At 33.7% G+C, this 19,803-nt stretch overlaps 1 protein-coding gene across 4 annotated transcripts in view; it reads right to left on the bottom strand.

The window, feature by feature from the left end:
* The window catches only part of LOC126827476 (bromodomain-containing protein 1), a 35,982-nt gene extending 16,179 nt beyond the window's left edge, over positions 1-19,803 (bottom strand). For 2 of the 4 annotated variants that reach the window (XR_008788702.1, XR_008788703.1), the window contains exons 1-7: positions 19,640-19,803; positions 13,864-14,555; positions 12,820-13,679; positions 12,150-12,303; positions 11,650-11,781; positions 6,091-6,219; positions 5,455-5,643 (exon numbers count right to left, since the gene is read on the bottom strand). Coding sequence is in view for 2 of the 4 variants with exons in the window: in XM_050556834.2 (XP_050412791.1) it covers positions 5,455-5,643; positions 6,091-6,219; positions 11,650-11,781; positions 12,150-12,303; positions 12,820-13,679; positions 13,864-14,547 (2,148 nt within the window). In the remaining 2 variants the exon portion in view is untranslated. The remainder of the gene's footprint in view (positions 1-5,454; positions 5,644-6,090; positions 6,220-11,649; positions 11,782-12,149; positions 12,304-12,819; positions 13,680-13,863; positions 14,556-19,639) is intronic. The other 2 variants (XM_050556834.2, XM_050556835.2) reach the window with 2 other exon arrangements.

Below are 19,803 nucleotides of genomic sequence, written 5' to 3'. Positions count from 1 at the left end.
CATTTGATAAAACATTACGGAGTTTGTCAAAACTCAACATTTCTAAGCAAAATAAAAAAGCGAAACAAATTGACATTGTACCAAAATGCTGCATACGATGGAAAACGACCTTGGTTGATGCAGCACGAAATGTGCAGTGTATACTTTCTTTTGGACATTAGTATAGTTTAATGAAGTGCAATTAAATTGCTATTTTTGGTTTTGAAATATCATACCAATACCCTGTATATTAAATATTATGCTCATTACTAAAAATTTCTGTAAATTGAACATGGGGCTATTTAATATAATTAAAATAAACTGAAAAATGCACACATCAATTTGAAACAGATAATTATTAACAGATACCAGGTAATTTAAACTTGAAACACATATTGTCTTTTATTCAAGGATTGTTACCATGGTGTGTACACACTACAAATATCGCATTGTTCTTATGCTAATTAACATATCAACAATGTATCTGTCTTTAGAAAAATGAGAAGCAACCACAAGTATTTCCTGGGGCAATAACAACTAATTAACTTCAGTAAAAGATAGGATTAGTTGATCGCCTTCCTCCCCTTGATAATATTGTCCATCATGATCTCATTTATTGAGTCATGACAATCCTCAGTCTACAAAGATTATCCATTATACACCGAATAAAAATCTCATCTTTTATTTTTAAGATGCTTTTGTTAATCAACAAGAGGAAACAATAGAAATGTCTTAAGTAATAAAAAAGATTCGGCAGCTTAAACTTTACACAGATGTGAAGAAACCTCCATTAAATATTGGCTTTTAATTCATGTAATAGTACCAAATAAACTTTGATTACATACATGAAGGCTTGTGAAACTTTTCAATTTTATGTATGTAAATGCCTGATTAAATTTCACTCTAATTGTTTTTTCATGAAAGCCAGACATACTCGGGTCAATCTCCACCTTATATTTTACACTAAGAAAACACAGATGCTAGCAATGAAAGCATAGCCACTGATTATAAACCTCAAAAAATAAAATAAACCAATGAAAACTGTAAAAAAAGAAGTTTTTATTAACAAGACCATGAAGTATGATAATGAAATATAATTATCAGCATTTGTATGCTTTTAACTTTTGTAGTTCTGAAAGTTTTTTTTTTGTTTTAGTTAGAAAGATATTGAAAAGATAAGCTTACATAAGCTACATGTAAGACAATATACACGCTATGTGATGATACAATGTATGCTTACTTATTCTAAGAACATTTCATAACTACTTACCATTTGAAATAATCAAATCAAAAATATAATCAAAAACATTGTAAGCTCACACAAAAATCTATCCATTTCTTATCTCAAATCCCTTAATAATTATCAGTATGAAACATGTGTGTTTTTCTTTTATTAATAAAATTTTGGAAAGGTTTTAAAATATATGTTAAATCAACAAATATTTGGTGAGGAAGGTTAGTCTGATAGTCTGTAGCCTTGAACTTGAAGTAGCATTAATTGGTAAACGAGTTGGAAGATAAAAGCAGTCAGGTGGTGTAACAAGGGAGAAATCATTTTAACAGGTGTATTGTTAGACTGTTGTATTGCTGACAGTAACATGAGCAATATTCCCTCCCCAGTCTCTAATTATCAAGTAAAGTATAAGTAAGTGGCAATTATTACATTCCTCGGTGCCTACATAATTCACAAATTATTATCTGTATTACAGAAAATGTAATAAAATATCAACTACTCAAGGTATTTTCACAAGTTGCATGACCGTTACCTAATCATTATGTTTTGTTTGGTTCTCAGCAATTCTTACTTTTCTTTAAATTTTGAAATCATGTTTCCATAAGGACAGTCTATATTAACTGATTGATGTTTTTAAACATTTCACATGTTTTATGAAAATTATAATTTTAATAGAGATATTCTGGAAATTTATACAGCAAGCATTATATTAAAATACAACAAATGACTAGTCATCACCATCTGGCGCCTTTGCACTTGTTCGGATGACATAAGGAAAAACAACTTCTTGGAATATCAATGGGAGAGAGAGAGAGAGAAATGGGGTTTAACGTCCACTCGACACAAACTAGGTCATTTCGGGACTAACATATGGTTTAATTATATTTACATAATTTGTCTGCGCGTAGGGGTCTTTAGCAGTGGGAGGAAAACCGGAGGACCCGGAGAAAACCCACAAGGTTGGACAGGCGACCCTACTCCTTGTCACGTACAACCGGGGATTCGAAACCACGCCAGTCGACTCAATGACAGACTTAATGATACAGCGCGCGCACGCTAACCATTCAGCCACCCAACCCCTCAATATTCATTCATACTCTGATCACAGTAGCTCGGCAAGGCATGGTCGCTACTCCCTGTAAGGTTTGCACAACAACCTTTACCTACCTCAATCAGCTGCTGGATGTTAAACATTAAGCTTATACATCAGAAAATAAAGTACTATAATATAATAGTTTGATGTTTGTACAAAGTTTCAAAAACATTTCTTGACCAGATATGTGCTTTGGAAATGCAATTGGGACGGAAGTACGATCATCAGAAAATAAAATAATTCAAATGCGTAGTAAAAATTAAAAAATCATTCAACAGAGAAACAAAATTGTACATAAAAATTAAGTCAAATTTGTTTCCATGGAAACACAAATTTGATTAAATCCGAGAAATTCCAAATTGGCAAAAGGCACAACTACTTTAATAATAATAGATTGATGTACAAAGTTTCATGACGATTTCTTAAATGGTTTATGAGATATGCTACGGAAACAATTGAACACCAAAAACTAAGTCAAATTTGATTCCATTTAAACACAAAAATTATTAAATCCCAGAAATTCTAGATTAGCAAAAGGCACAACAACTATAATAGATTGATGTTTGTACAAAATGTTTATGAGATATGCTCCAGAAACAAAATTGAACACCAAAAGCTAAGTCAAATTTGTTTCCATGAAATACCAAAATTATTAAATCCCAGAAATTTCAAATTAGCAAAAAAGACACAACTACTATAATTAGTTTAAAAAATGTTTGTACCAAGTTTCATGAAGATATCTTGAATGGTTTATGAGATATGCTCCGGAAACAAAATTGTACACCAAAAACTAAGTCAACAAAAAATATAAATCCCAAAAATTCCTAAATAGCAAAAGGCACAACTACTGTAATAGGTTGATGTGTGTACAAAGTTTCAGAAAGATATCTTGACCGGTTTATGAGATGCTTCGGAAACGAAATTGGGACAGACCCCATTTCAATATCCTTCCCTAACTTTGTTCAGCACAGGATAATTATGTGCAGGCAAATTATTAGCAAAACTTTTATATTTCTCAGATTCTAAGCATAAGAATCGTTGACATTACATCTTTAAAGTCCAATGATATGGGTTCAAATCTTAGATGTCTCTCACACTTGAATCTGTTATGGGAAAAACTTGAAATTGATAAGCCAGGAAATGTAAAACGACAAGTTTTAAAGATAAATAAATTTTCCCCAGCCTCTTCTGGTAATCTATAGGCCTCACAAGTATACCAATTACGTAACATGCAATTTCTCATTTTAAAACAAGGTTGACAACATGGCCAATTACTGTTTCTAACTTTTATTGACATCAATAATTTAGGTTACAACATATGTACCCAATTGATGACAAGACAAAGTACATGCGACATTATATTTTGAATTAGTTGGTAAAAAGTTTATGTGCTTACAATTCATCAAATCAGGACAAAAATGGATCGTGTGAATTGCAAAACTTGGCTCTAACAAAAATCGCACATGTATGTCATAATCTATGATGCATAATATAAAATCAAAACAAATACTGTGACAAACATACTTTTGCAACCTTTGCACAAACTAATTAAGAAAGACAGATGAAGCCAAACTTTAGTTGAAATAAGAAAGATTGGGGTGTGTTATGGCCTGTAGAGTCTCCTCGAAATCAGAAGGTCCAGAATGTACACTAGAGTACCTGTACTGAGATTTTAGACTACATGAATCATTGAACTCTATACTGATCAATTTATATCACGGTACTCCACACAGCATGTGTAATAAGTCATTTAGTACATACCATAGAATATTACACTTATTACACCTATGTACTATAATGATAATAAATGGTTTAATGTATAGTTAGTGAGTTTACTGTTTGTACTATGTGTTCTAACCACCTACCGTTATTAGTACATGTACCAACAGTTTGAAAGATGTTATAAATATTGTTAAGTTATAGTTGAACTCATATCTTGTCATAAGGTGTAAAGTGAGATAAATAATTTGTCTATGATTCTAAGTTCAATATTCTACCATCTATGACATCTAATTGGTGCCTGAACTAATTTCGTGTCATGTTAGTATCAAGCCCAATGTATACATGGAAATAAAATTTTAAAATTTAAGCCTGGATCAATCAAGAGTACTGTAATTCAAATTTATCTAGCATACCTATATATGTAAATTTATAGCAGTTTTACAGAGTACGATGGCAATTTTGGATTTCACAATGACACCATAAGCTTTTCATCTAATGGTTGATTTTAGAGGATTGCTGTTTCTAGAAACTTCCCATGATTCAGGGTGGCCACTCGAGTTTTTATACTGCCGCCAGGGTTCTAACTAATTGTGATACAAGAGTCAAATGGGGTTTAACGTCCACTCGACACAAACTATGCCATTTCGGAACTAACATGTTATTCAATTCTATTCTATTTAAATAATTCACGCCAGTTGACTCAATGACAGACCTCATGATTAAGCGCACACGTGCTAACCATTCGGCCATCCAACCCCCCTTTCTGAAATCAATGATTCTGTGTGAAATACAAATTAAGTGGTAAACATCTATATAGTCAAAATGAACCTGTGGCTAATTCCTGTATTTACCTGGCATTAAGATCATTTACTTCAAATAATGCATAGGAATTTTGTTGGAATGCTCTAACAATTGGAAATAGATGTCCCAAAAATTTAATCTGAGTTACCACTGCATTTTGTACCTCATGTTCTCTGAATTTCAATTGTATTAATTTTAATCACATACCAGTTTAAATACTTGCAAATGGTACAGAAATTTGAGTTTCTAATATAAAAAGTTATCAATGGAGAGCAACATTTATGTTCTTTATCAAGTGTAATTAGTAATTATTATGTTTTGATCAATCACCTTTAATCAAGTGTAATTAAAAACTATCCTTGCTTTGAATCAATTAATCAAGTGTAAATAGTAATTTTTGTTGAATGGTGAAATGATATAAACAAATAACCTATGTTAAATATGATGATAATGACTCTCAAAATGTTTATTGCACGGAAATAAAAACCGATATCTGTTATCATGTGTAACTTGGCAAATGCCACCACACCAGTAGAAATCTCATCCATCCTTATTACACAAAAATTTATATAAATTTCATTCAAATTAAAATCTACCCATACAAGGCAGATTAAAGTTAATTTACCTGATCACGAAGTTTAATAGCAGCCCTGTAAAAGACGGTATCTTTGGCATTATACTTCATACAGTTGGCCAAAATAAGATTAAAATCTATCTCGAACTCATCAATATTCTTATACTCGTGACTGTTTACCTTATTTGACATCGTCTCAAAATCCATAGGTGTATCGATATAACTGAGATAATCAGGTACCTGTTCAACAAAAAAAATTTAAATATCAAAAAAGGTCACAAAAGAATTGTTAAGACAAAACTAAGGTATTCCAGTTTAGGTTACATAGTTACATAAAGAGGAAATGAAAATCTGACTTAATTTTTCTGTTAGTGATGTATATGTATGTTTAAAACTTGAATTCTTCTGTTTTTGTTCCAAATGCAATGTTGGAAATATTCTATTGGCAAAAGGATTGGTAAGGGCATGGAGATCATGAAAAATGGTACCTTAGGCCTAGATGGTCCCAACCAAAGTATTAAATGGAGAATTAAAAACTTATCATCCAAACTCTTATAAAACAATAAAGTTATTTTTGTTCTCCCATAGTAATACATGTATTAATTTGGGGCGAAGAGGCACATGTACCATGAGAATTATCATTTATAGATAAATATATATTATAAACTGATGTATTATTAACATTACCTCTTCTAAAGAAACAGGTTCGGTGAAGATATTACCAGTATCACATTCTATTAACTGTTCTATAGACTGACGTAATAAATATACAAATGGCTGCAGTTTTAATTCTGTTGCCAACTGATGTATTCGGACCTGCAAGATAGACATGGACATTACAGTACAGCATACAATTGAATAAATATAAATATTATATAATACATGTGCAGCTGTAAAATGGCCATGGTTCAAATCTAAAGAAGTCACACACAAACGCAGAGCTACATGTACATTTAAATGGATAAAAAAAGTTATTCATCCTTGATCATCATACTCATACTATTTAGACAATTTTTAAATCCAAATTACTTGGTCTTGATTCCCTACTCAATTTCAATTAATATCTGCTTCACATCATCATTCGATCTGAATAAAATTCAGATTTCCAATTATGTTTTTTTTTATCATTTAATCCATCTCCATCAACATCTGATATATTTTCTTGGGTGCCGGTGTTTTGATCACATGATCTTATTGATTAATCAAATGGTCTGTAAGTATATTTACAGGGCTACATATTGTCACATGGTGAATTATTGGACAGAATATTTATTAGACTGAAAATAATACACTTGTTTAATGTAAATGTTATCCTTCCTGGCAACATTGAGGTGATAGAAAGTTTACAGTGTAGTGGAAAAGCCAGGAAATTTTTTATAAAATTATGATCCAACTTGAATAAGACCATTGCCTCTTTTAGAATTATTTCAGTATTTATTCTCATTATTTATTCTTTTCATGTTACTTTGTTTAAAGATACATTATGTAAGATTTAGATGTAACCATGGTACTGGTACATGTATTTCCGAGTCTTACTAGTCTTAGTCTCACTTCTCAATTTTTAAATTAAATCAATAAATGGTCACACCATTCTAATCTAGAGTTGATTATGATCTTGTTGTGTCAATAAATGTCTGATTAATAATTTATATAACATTTTAAGGCCTAAAGAAATCTGCAAAATAGGCAAATTTTGCTCTTGAATAATGTTTCTTTAATTGGCCAATAATATTTTTTGAGTCCATATATTAAAATTTTATATAATCTTTAAATAAAGAATTTTGTAGTGGCTCTCAATCTGTCTACTGACCTTTTAAAAACACATTACTTTGATGGTCTAAACCAATTGTTAAAACTTTGGTCACTATTACTATTAATGTTTAAAGAGTGATTTATTTGAATAAAAAGTTTTAGACCACACGTCAGTTTGTAATATATATTGGGACATATACTATTATTATCTACATGGGACTACATGTAAATGTTAATATCATCTCTAATAATACCATTATAAATTATAATGTATGGTGACTGAGGCGAAATTGGTCCAAAGTCACATCCTTTTAATTAATATTTAACTGCCATTCTCAAATTTCATAGTTTAACCCATGGGGACAAGACATTATAATAATTTTTGAGCTTAGCTATTCAATGAATTCTAGAACAAATTGATACTACTATTAGGCATGGTTGCTACATATAGGCCACTAACCTACATGTATAAAATAAACTCAACCTGATGAATAACTTAAACTAAATCTACTAATCATAGCCATACATGAATAACCATCAACATTTATTAATGGACAGGCACCGACAAATGTATACATGTATCGCTTGGCTAGATTGAAGTACATATGTAACTATGGAGCTCACCATAATAAAAATCTAAATTAATTATGGATAAGTATTAGTCCAATTAACTGAATGTTAATTTTGTGTTCCATCTTTTCGAAACACAACACAGCCAGTAGTGTACTAACAAATTGCACTGATAATACAAACAACAGTTCTAACAATGTCAATAATTTGTGACACAAATATCAAGCTGTCATCTACATCGTGTTGTGTATACATGTGTTATAGACTACAGTACTGGCTACACATTCATACATATACATGTACTATAATGTACATGTAGTCATTAAGCATCGTCTCATGACAAGTTACAGTACTATATTTCGCTACATTCAGATATGCACATGTAATACCACCAAGCCAGATGGCAATTGGAGAGAACACAATATTTTTGACAAATAACAGTCACAGTTTAATCAGCTGTTTAAAATGGAAATCTCAAACACTAAACTATAGTTATCTGTGATTGACACAAACTTTTATCAAGGCATGAAATCTTGGACATAATCACTTTGATTTGAAATTTTGATTTGGATATTAAATAACTACATCTAACTAACACATTTCTGTTTTCTTGAACATTTATAGAAATGATGAGTAAGCTTACATTTTAATCTAAGTTGAAAATGAAACTTTTTATGTGGCATTATTATCAAATGGATTTATATAGAGCAGCATGGATTAGATATCGTGTAATTAATTCCAACCCCAGGCAAAGCATCAAAGAAAAGATAGCTAATTATAGTAATAATTTAAATAATGTAAAATGAATTTATTAAAATATGACTTGACATTCAAACAAGCCAAATAATTAAACTCATTAATAAGGCAAATGACAACGGTTTTAATTAAATCTCTTGAGAATATAATCTAGAGACTAATATTTGTTTTCTCTGATAAATTAATGAGATTCTAATTAAGTCTTTCTCCCTCGAGTTCTAAGAGTTGGAATAAGATACATGTTTTAATGGTGTGATAATAACATTTAGCCAAATTAAAATTCATGAATATGATGCCTTTAAACACTCAATTAGAATAGGAATGATTACAGGCTAAAAATTTGAATACAAACCCTGACAATTCTAATCATCTTCTATAAAAATTCAATGTGTATGCCAAGATACATTTAGTATTTTCCTTGTACAATGACACACACCAGTAGTTATTGGGGAAAAATGACAATACTTTACATATGTTTTGAGTAGAGCCACAGTGTAGTGCAGTGGCAGTGTTGAGTTATTTAACCAATGTCCAGCACAAATTCAGGCTTTGTCAGGCACAATCCCTCTGGTGCCTGCCATTGTGTCCGGCACAAATTTATCTTATTCAATGTATTAATATCAGGTTCAAAATACCAGGTACTAGTTCATTAGTGTCTGACATTTTGTCAGGTACATGTAAAATGAACATCTAAAATCATTATTTACGATCCTGAATTTGACCTTTAAGCTTACTATACATCAGTGATGGGATTTTGCCCGTATATTCCGGACTTGTCCGGATCTTTTTTCCAAACGCCCAAAATTGTCCGACCGGGAATATGCCCAATCTGACATCAAGACATGGTGAATAATATTAAAAATTCCGAAATTAATATAGTTTACTGAGTGTATAACTACCACTCAACCCGTTTATCGTCGATAATACGCTGGGTTTATTAGGTAATTAAGTGATCAACGTATTTATCGTGTTATACCGTCTAAACCTACCTTGATTAACTACTTAATCTGCCTTGATTGACTGACTTAATCTTTTGTCGGACAATTCATCAATCTAATCTTAAACAGAAGTCATTGCTTTCCTTTTCTCGGACTATTCATCAATTCAATAAGAATGATTATAATTTTAATCCACCTGTTTACCGTGTGGTTTCTCAATTGTCGGGCATCTTAATCGCATTGATGTGAGCCGACAGCATCTATAATAAACTAATCATAGATGTCACATATCGTAAGAGTCATTTCGTCTATGATATCTTTTACGTCTTTTAAGAATCCATATAGAAATTCTCATCCACAGTGGCACTTTCCCTTGATCTCGAGCGCGGCACGAATATTGCTTCAACATAATAGTATTAGGCAGTGCTTACTATGAAGCTGTGTGATTTGAGTCACGTAGGCTATTAGTCTCTATTATCCAGAAAAATATTCTACGAATATGTTGAAGACTAGGAGTTTCTGGGTGACCGAGACTAGTACGCCTTACGCCGAAGTTGGTTGATGCTATACCGCACCCAGCAAAATAACAAAAAGGGGAGGAGCTACCAATAGCTATATGAGCAGAAATTCTAACGTATTTAACTATTTCGGAAGTTCTGCATTCATTTGCTGCCATATAAACGAAGACACGTAATTCTAAAGGAATATTATGGTTGTGAATTTGATGCCGAAGCAGGATCGGCAAGCTTTCATTCAACATATTACGAAAATGCTTAATTTTGTAGGACATTTACTGACATAAATTTGAATGCCGTACGGGAATTAAGTGTGAAAAATAGCGAGGTCACCAATTTTTATTACGTACAGGATTTGAATATTTTGTTGACATGTGATTTTTGATTGTGGTATAAATTGAATACTGTACGAGAATTAAATATGAAAAATAGCGAGTTTCACCTATTTTTATTACGTACAGGATTTGAATTTTTAATTGTGGTATGAATTTAATACTGTACGGGAATTAAATATGAAAAATAGCGAGTTTCACATATTTTTATTATGTACGGGATTTGAATATTTTGACATGTAACTTTTAATTGTGGTACGAATTTGTCTGCCTAAATAACGATAAGAGTTATGCCCCTTTATTTTCGGTAAAATGTCCGACATGAAAAATTTTGAAATCCCATCACTGCTATACATGTAGTCTGTTACATACACATGTATACTGATCTTTAACACTTGAATTCCACATGGGGGTACTCTGGTGTTCACATTTTGCTTCAATTCAATTAATTATATAAATAATAATAATAAATTGTCTTATACAGTGCTAAATTATGTCTGCTGGTCATTTCTAAGAGCTTCACAATGTGTTTAAGTTTTAGCTATGTTCTAGCAAAATATTTGGTAAACAGAGGTGTCATACTGATCTGTTGAGGAAGCCCATTCCATAAATATGCACCATTGACTGGTAAAGAGTATTTTCCATACAATTTATTATATTTGAAAACTGAAAGCAGTGTCTTACATGTATCTGCTGAAGATTGCAAGTTTTGTCTCTAAGGAGTAGTAAATGAAAAAGGTTCATGCATACTGTGGTGTAGTGTAAGGAAACAGGGCTTTATAGAGAGTTGTCAGAATTTTATACTAGGTCTGCACTTGTACAAAGAACTAAACATAGAAAAGACTTTGGTAATCTAAGTCACCAAGATATACATGTAGATCTGTTTGAGAAAATACACTTCTCAACACAACTCAACTCAAGAAACTTGAAATGAAAATATGGAAATAAACACAAACCCTAGTATTAACGTTGGTGTAGTTTTCTTATTCATTGATTTCTTTTTGCGAATAAAAATCATTATACTATTACAATCTACTTTCACAATGGTACAAACTACAAATGTATTAACAGAATGGATTTATTATAATGGAATTATTCGTTTTATTTAAGTGGCTCTGTTATCTTTTAATTTTTAAAAAGAAGAATGTCAAGTTCTCACAGTAAAACAGGGATGGATTTGTGAACTCATTCAAAATCTCCAGTCCAAACTTACTATGTACAATATTTAGATTTTTAAAATGCGTTGTCTTGCAGTTGAATTAGTGTATTAGGAAGACCAGAGTAACACTCAGCAAGCAACAGTAACTGAAACAAACACTTAAAATGAGGCATTTATACATGTATATGTACAGCACATCAACAGTATGTAAACTTAAACTTTACCTGCTCTCGTTTTAACTTTTCTCTCTTTCTGATTAATTCAACCAATAATCTGGCCTTTTCTAAATCTTGTCGTAATCTCTGCCAATACTTCAATTTGTCCCGTAGTTCACTACTTTGTTGATCATTCTTGGTCTAAAAAATCAAATTTTTATCAAGCTTTATTAAATCAAATTTTTATCAAGCTTTATTAAATCAAATTATTAGAATTATTAGAAATAAAAACATTAATTATTATTGTTGCATTTTTATCATTATGTACGACTGAATCCAATTACAACATTACTTGTTGGCTATCCATAACTACAAAGTTCAACTACAACTTTGTCAAATATGGTCCTATTTCTTTATTTTTATACTCATTTACTGGAAAACAGGACAAAGTTAGGTTATTCTAGTTCCTTGTCACATTCAATGATGGAATCCCTGAGTGCATAGTTAACACATAAACCCACCTTTCATATGTATACATGTAGCATGCAGAAGAATATAATAATACTTACTTGATCTCTGCTTCGAGCCATGTGATTTGACTGAAGTCGTCTAAGTAATGGTACACCATTTCTAGACTGTCTTTTTAACGTCCAATAACTTAATAAACGTTTTAAAAACTGTTCTTTCTTTGATATAGTAACTATTGATGCTATTCGAGATATTCTGTTTTAAAAAAAAAAACAAGTTTAATTTCAGAAAGACAGTCTCATTAAAAAGTGGTAACATGTACTTAAAAAAAATCTAAAATAATATTATGAAGCCTTGATTACATGTAACCACATCAGCACTGAATCAGAGACACTACAGGTAACTAAATAAATAATTGATATTTTTAGTTCTTCCGATGTCATAGAAATAAAACTTTTATATCACAATATTGATGTGGATCAATTTAAGAGTGTTTGTGTACCTATATGATATGGATAATGTGTCACATGGATAATTAAGAGTGACCTGTAGGTAACTTACTGAAGCGACAAAAAATAACAATTTAGTGTCTCATGATTCAATAAGCTTACGTGAATCGTGATACATGTACATCAATTCAATGACACTATTTCTGCCCATTTCAATTTCATGCTATTTGTTGAGACAATGAGGAGGGAGGGGGAGGGGGCTGTCTCTTGAGATATAGAACTCTGTGGGATAAATGACAATATCAATACCATAATATCATACCTGGAATGAGGAATAGTAGGGATTGATACAACTGGCATGGCATTTCTTTTTTCTGCTAGTATTTTCCTCGCTTTCCTCATTTTAATACGAGATTTCTCCTTCGCTTTCTTTGCCGACATAGATTTATCATCGTCATCATCGAACATTGAGGTACAGTCAGAATTAGCAGGTGTATGTACATCACAGTACGCAGTTTTTCTAACACCTGGAACTGTACCGTTAGGTCCCGGTTCTCGAGTAGGTTCTATTTTCATATATAAACCAGCCTGTTGAGCACATGTAACATGAAATGCTGTGTAACAGTTCGTCTTATGACACTGAATACATGCTCCAACACCTCGCTGTTTGCAAATATAACAAGTTAATTTTTTACGGGCTGGAGGAATTCGTTCGATGCTATCTATAGGTTCTAAAAATACTGTATTGGCAAAGCCCACCTCCGGTATCCACATGGCACAAACCACATGCGCCCACCGCCCATCATCAGTCTGTTTAAATGCACCACCTTTATTCGGACAGAGACAGCAATCGACCGCACGTGAGGGCGATTGAAGACAGCGTCTACATAACCACTGTCCTTCGGGAATGTAAGGTACACCATAGCACTCCTGATGCACAGCTAAATTACACATGTCACAAAATAAAATCACATTACTGTTCTGGCACTCTCCGTCCATACAAATACAACATACAGCATCCTCATCAATTGAAGGATTTTGATCTTTACCCGCACTTTGACTTTGAAAAAACGCTTCTTTTTCAAACCTGTCCATAAGCGTTTCAAAAACTTCTTGTGTAATTGCACCGTTTGTACCCTCTTTAACCCGTTTTTCATTTATTAATTCTAGCCATGAATGGTCCTGAAAATAGACAAAGGATATATTTGTTTTTTGCAATAAACTCATAAACCATGGAAATATGTTTTAAATAATTTATAGACAGTGCACTTAAATAAACAAATGATACAAGAAGACAGAATCATTATAGATAAGCTTATTGACAATGTCAGCTAATAATATTAAAGAATCTAAAAGCTATGTTTACCTCCTCATCCATGTCATATTCAATTTCCTCATCTAATTCTTCGACAGTTTTTTCTATATATCTGTAGTAGGATGATGGCCGTGGTTTAAAGTGATTTGGCTTGATGTAGCCCTCTAATACTTTAAACTGAGCTTCAGGTAATTTGATCGGTGCAGCACTATTTTCTTTACGTGTTTTGTTATTATTATCGACACTTTTACCCGATTTGAGGGGGGTTTTAGTTTCAGTTTTTTCTTCTTTCTCGGTGTTGTGATGGTTGTCAATTTCATCTTGTGATATCACTTCAATTGGTTCATAAATATCTAATCTCTGAATACGACCATCAAGCTCTATTTCAACCAATCGTTGAGCTTCAGCATAAGTTAACGAATCTCTTTGGGGAGATCTAAGAAATACAGGTGGAGTGGGAGAACGACGTTCTTGTCTATGATGCCACTTAGCCTTTTTCTTGTTGTTTTTACGTGCAGGGGAAGGAGCAGAATTTTCTGGGTTGTCATGATCAAAATTATATAGATGAAATTGTATTCCACTGTAACTTTTATATAATTTGCCACATCCATCCACTGGACATTTATAAGGAGGTTTGGTAGCCTTCAGGTTTTGGCAAAATAATCGAACATCAAAGTCCAAAACAATTTTGGGCCTGGGCTCTTCATCATCAGGTATTTCTGCTCTTTTCGGCATTGAGATTTCTGAAATATATAGGTAGATTTTGTTTAAGGAAGCTCACATTTAAACATGAAATAGAAGACTGTGTGTATAAAGATGAAAAGCAAATCTCTTGAACAATCTTCACTGACCAGTAAAGAACTTGACCTGACTTGACATTTCACACAGTTGTACTGCCTATCAAATTATTAAAACTGTTGTCAGCTTGGTTGAGCTTCAACTTCAAGTCTATGAATGACACATATAGATAGACAAATCGGGTTTTACATCCACTCAACACAAAATAGGTTATTCTGGGACTTACATAATTTCATCATGCATATAGTAGGTCTTTATGGTGGAAGAAAAGCTGACATTCCAGATAATTGATACCCACTTTTTTTTTTTAGACAACTGACCCTATTCCCTTGTCACGTATACTTGTGGGATTGAAACAGAACAGGCTGGGCACTTTTTTAACCAGTGAAATGCATAAGTGTTTGAAGAGGGTTCCTAAATTCTTGCCAGATAATTATGAAATAGTTCCAAAAAAATGTAAAAGATACAGTCATCTCATGACCCCTTTGCATGGCACAATAGTTAAGCCTGGTGCACACTACCTGACAACTTAAGTGACGAGTTTAGCGACAAATATTGCCACAATTTAAGTGACATGACAATTTTAGCGATCACACAAAATACAAGCTGTCACATGTTTCATCATGTGACACCTCTAATACGGGTGATGATTTTCTGCTAAATCGCGGAATTCGGCACTCAAAACAGAATATGAAATCTTTCACAGGAAGCCTGGAAATAGGGCACTTGTCACAGACAATGTCCGGCACAGATTCAGGCTTTGTCAGGTACAAAACCTCTGGTGACTGTCATTTTGTCCGGCACTGATTTGTCTTTTTTATTGATAAATTTAATACGTCCAGCACTAAATTGAAAATGTCAGCAGGGGTGTCAGGAACTACATTGTATTTCATTAGTGCCTGACAATTTGTCAGGTACATCTAAAACTGTTATTTCCAGGCCTGTTTCAGGGAAAAATACGGAAAAGCTGTTAACAAAAATTCAAAACAATTTTGCATTTATCCAAGTATTTCATCCTTTTATTCATAAACAAGAGCATCGCTAACGCAGCAATATACGTCCACATTCCTGTTTTGTTTGATATGGTCCAGTTTGCATTGAGGGTCTGTGAAATAAAACTGGGTTGTAGGACTGCTATCAGTTTAACGTTTCGTTCACATTAACAGAACACAATTTTTATTTTAAAACAATCGATGTCTTTATTCTAAAAGCATGACGTTTAGAATAGGTATCCCCATTTCAAAAGGATCGGTTAAGAATTGCGGCCTGTAGGCAAAACACAAGACACACAAACATTAGGCGTGACTCTGTCCCAAGGGGTTGAGCATGCACCAAAAATAATAATAGAGGCCAGCCTTAGGATTAAGGAATAAGTGTAAAAACGTAGCCTTAGGCTATAAGGAATAAGTCTAAAAAAAATTTCAAGATGATCGATTAAGAAATGCGGTCTGCAAGTGACACACAGACATAAAAAAAGAAAATGGGCGTAGCTCTGCCCCTGGGGGTTGGGTATTCACCACAACTAATAGGGATGTTCCTTAGGATAGAAGGAATATGTATGCTAAGTTTCAAGGTGATACGATAAGAAATGCGATCTGTAGATGACAAACAAATAAATAAATATAAGGGATGGGCGTGGCTCTACCCCTGGTGGTCGGGCATGCACCAAAAACAATAGGGATCATACTTAGGGTATAAGCAATTCATATGAAAAATTTTCAAGACGATTGATTAAGAATTGTGGCCTGTAGGTGACACACAGACATAAAAAGAAAAGAAAATGGGCGTGGCTCTGCCCCTGGGGGTAAAAAAACAATAGGGGTCATCGTTAGGGTATAAGCAATTCATATGAAAAAATTTCAAGACAATTGATTAAGAATTGTGGTCTGTAGGCGACACACACACATAGAAAAAGAAAATGGGCGTGGCTTTGCCCCTGGGGGGTGGGCATGCACCCAAAACGATAGGGATGTTCCTGAGGGTACAAAGAATAAGTATGCAAAGTTTCAAGATGATACGTTAAGAAATGCGGCCTGTAGACGACAAACAAACAAATACAAAAATGGGCGTGGCTCTGCCCCGGGGAGGCGAGCATGCACTAAAAACAATAGGGATCATCCTTAGGGTATAAGGAATAAATATGTAAAGTTGATACGTTAAGAAATGCGGTCTGTAGATGACAAACAAATAAATAAATATAAGGAATGGGCGTGGCTCTGCCCCTGGGGGTCGGGCATGCACCAAAAACAATAGGGATCTTCCTTGGGGTATAAGGAATAAGTATACCAAGTTTGAAGAAAATCCAGTAAGAATTGCGCCCTGTAGGCGACACAAAGACACACGAAAAGAAAATGGGAAATGGGCGTGGCTCTGCCCCTGGGGGTTGGGCATGTACCCCAAACGATAGGGATGTTCCTTAGGGTACAAAGAATGTGTATGCAAGATTATAAGTTAAGAAATGTGGCCTGTAGACGACAAACAAACAAATACTAGAAATGGGCGTGGCTCTGCCCCTGGGGGTCGGGCATGCACCAAAAACAATAGGGATCTTCCTTGGGGTATAAGGAATAAGTATACCAAGTTTGAAGAAAATCCAGTAAGAATTGCGCCCTGTAGGCGACACAAAGACACACGAAAAGAAAATGGGCGTGGCTCTGCCCCTGGGGGTTGGGCATGCACCCCAAACGATAGGGATGTTCCTTAGGGTACAAAGAATGTGTATGCAAAGTTTCAAGATTATTAGTTAAGAAATGTGGCCTGTAGACGACAAACAAACAAATACTAGAAATGGGCGTGGCTCTGCCCCGGGGGGTCGGGCATGCACCAAAAACAATAGGGATCTTCCTTGGGGTATAAGGAATAAGTATACCAAGTTTGAAGAAAATCCATGAAGAATTGCGCCCTGTAGGCGAACCACAGACACACACACACACATACATACATACACACACACACACACACACACAGACAGGGGCGACGGCATAATACGTTCACATTATGAATGTGGACGTATAAAAATCGAAAATATTGAACGATATCGCATCGTTTTACATTACAGCTACTTTCGAAACGAAAACCTGTCTTCCATTTATCCCTACAATTACTCTGTAAGCTTATAGTTGAATTTAATATTGTGATAATTGAAACGGAAAATAATGGAATTCAAAATACTTAAAACGGAATTTGCCATCTTTTGAAAGTGAAAATCATCACCCCTCCTACTGTCTAATTGTCTAAGGCATTTACTTTGTTGGCACATCCAATATTACTTGTAGAAAATAGGCTACATGAGGATGAGCCCAGAGTATCCTAAATATAATTAGCCCTCTCATACCAAACAAAAAACCAAGATGAGATCTATAAGGCCAGGAGAATGATTGACTGTCACCCCCTGTTTTCTTGCTACAGGTGTATGGGAAAAAACAACACCCATTTTAAATATTTACCATAAATATACTTTGTTGGCACATGCAATACTTGTAGAAAATAGGCTACATGTGAGGATGAGCCCACAGTATCCTAAATATAATTAGCCCTCTCATACCAAACAAAAAACCAAGATGAAATCTATAAGTCCAGGAGAATGATTGACTGTCACCCCCTGTTTTCTTGCTACTGGTATGGGAAAAAACAATGCCCATTCTAAATATTTACCATCTATGAATCCTAGGGGCTAGGACTACATTGCTATAGAATCAAGATGGAACAGTCCACTAGCCTAGGTGCTGTATGTATTTGACATGTTTCATCTTTTCTTACGATAGTCTAACAAAATAAAATTTACAGTTCACACTTAATTAGAATTAGAGCAAGAATTGCAAACTTTAAAATTTCAATACCTGGTAAGTAAGTTACATGTAGGCCAGGTACTAGGTAGGCCTAATTTAAATTACCGTACCCGGGCCACTCATACATGCAGCAGAAACCTTGCATGTGTGGTTCTGTCACAAGGGAAACTGCCTTATCTAGTGACATTCAATATTTTACTTTTTTGAATTATCTATTATCTCACAGTCTCACATACGATATAAATAACAATTTTTGGTCTTCAAAGTTCAAAGGAATTATTAGTGAGCAGAAATTTGCCTGTGTATCTCTTATCACTCGTCACTTCTGTCAGTTATATAGAAGGATAATTTGTGTTTTTCTTTTGCGTTGGTCACTTCATAAGTCATACGCATCTATCGTAGCAATGATTTCTGTGTTAAAACTATATTTGGAGCCTGTTTTTTAACCAGTTCTATAGTTCTTCTGTGATGTGATAATGACTGACGTCCTTCAATGGCTTCAAACATTAAGCTTCCCAAACAAATACTGGTATTAGTGGTATTAACATATTATGGTATTAAATGAACATTATGAGTTTAGTAAAAAAAAAATTCTAGCTATAAAATAGAGCCTAATTATAGGCCTAAATAGGCGTGTTTGTGTGAATTTAACATCCGCTTCCATCCGTGTGATATCACTCACAGAAAAAAGCAAAAACACAGGCTTATTTATAAATAGGTCAAAGGTCAAGCCAGGCATGACTACAACACACCAATGGTCCAATGGCAATAATATTAATACATGTGACTACATGTCGTTTTTGCAGTCAATAAACCGAATTGTTCAGTAAAAAATAAAAGCACCTCATAATTTAAATACAATTTAAAAGGTTGGTACAATGGGGGGTGTCGTTGTGCTAAGATACAAATTGAAAATTTCAGAAATAATCAACAAAAATACCGCTATGATGAACAGGAAGTCGATTTCGGGTGATGAAAAATGCAAGATGGCGGAGCGGGATTGAGTTAATTTCCTCTTTCCAGAAATTTTACAAAACCTCTGAAACAGGCACATCCACTGATGTCCAAAGAAACGATAGAAAACAATATTATTTGGCTATCGGTGTAGGTTCTGTGCTAGTGTAGCTTACATTAACGTCAAATGGGTTGTTGTTTTGAACGGTTATTTCAAATCATTCCTCACAAACAAAGCCGCAGCTTCACTCCGAAGATATGTTTTGATTACCCCCACATATTCTTACCTATATATTTATACAAGTTGTGATATTTCGAATCTTGAATAATCCAAACGTAAGCATACCATCCAGTTTTATGAATACACAATTTAAAATATCTTAAAATGTATTTTCAAAACATAATACAAATCGGAGATGCGTCGGTTTCTTCAACAGCGATTGCGCATGGG

The sequence above is a fragment of the Patella vulgata genome, chromosome 7 (assembly GCF_932274485.2).
Source record: "Patella vulgata chromosome 7, xgPatVulg1.2, whole genome shotgun sequence".
In the NCBI taxonomy this organism is placed as follows: Eukaryota; Metazoa; Mollusca; class Gastropoda; family Patellidae; genus Patella; species Patella vulgata.
The sequence above is the reverse complement of the archived record's forward strand: the minus strand, read 5'-3'. Positions and strand labels throughout refer to the sequence as shown.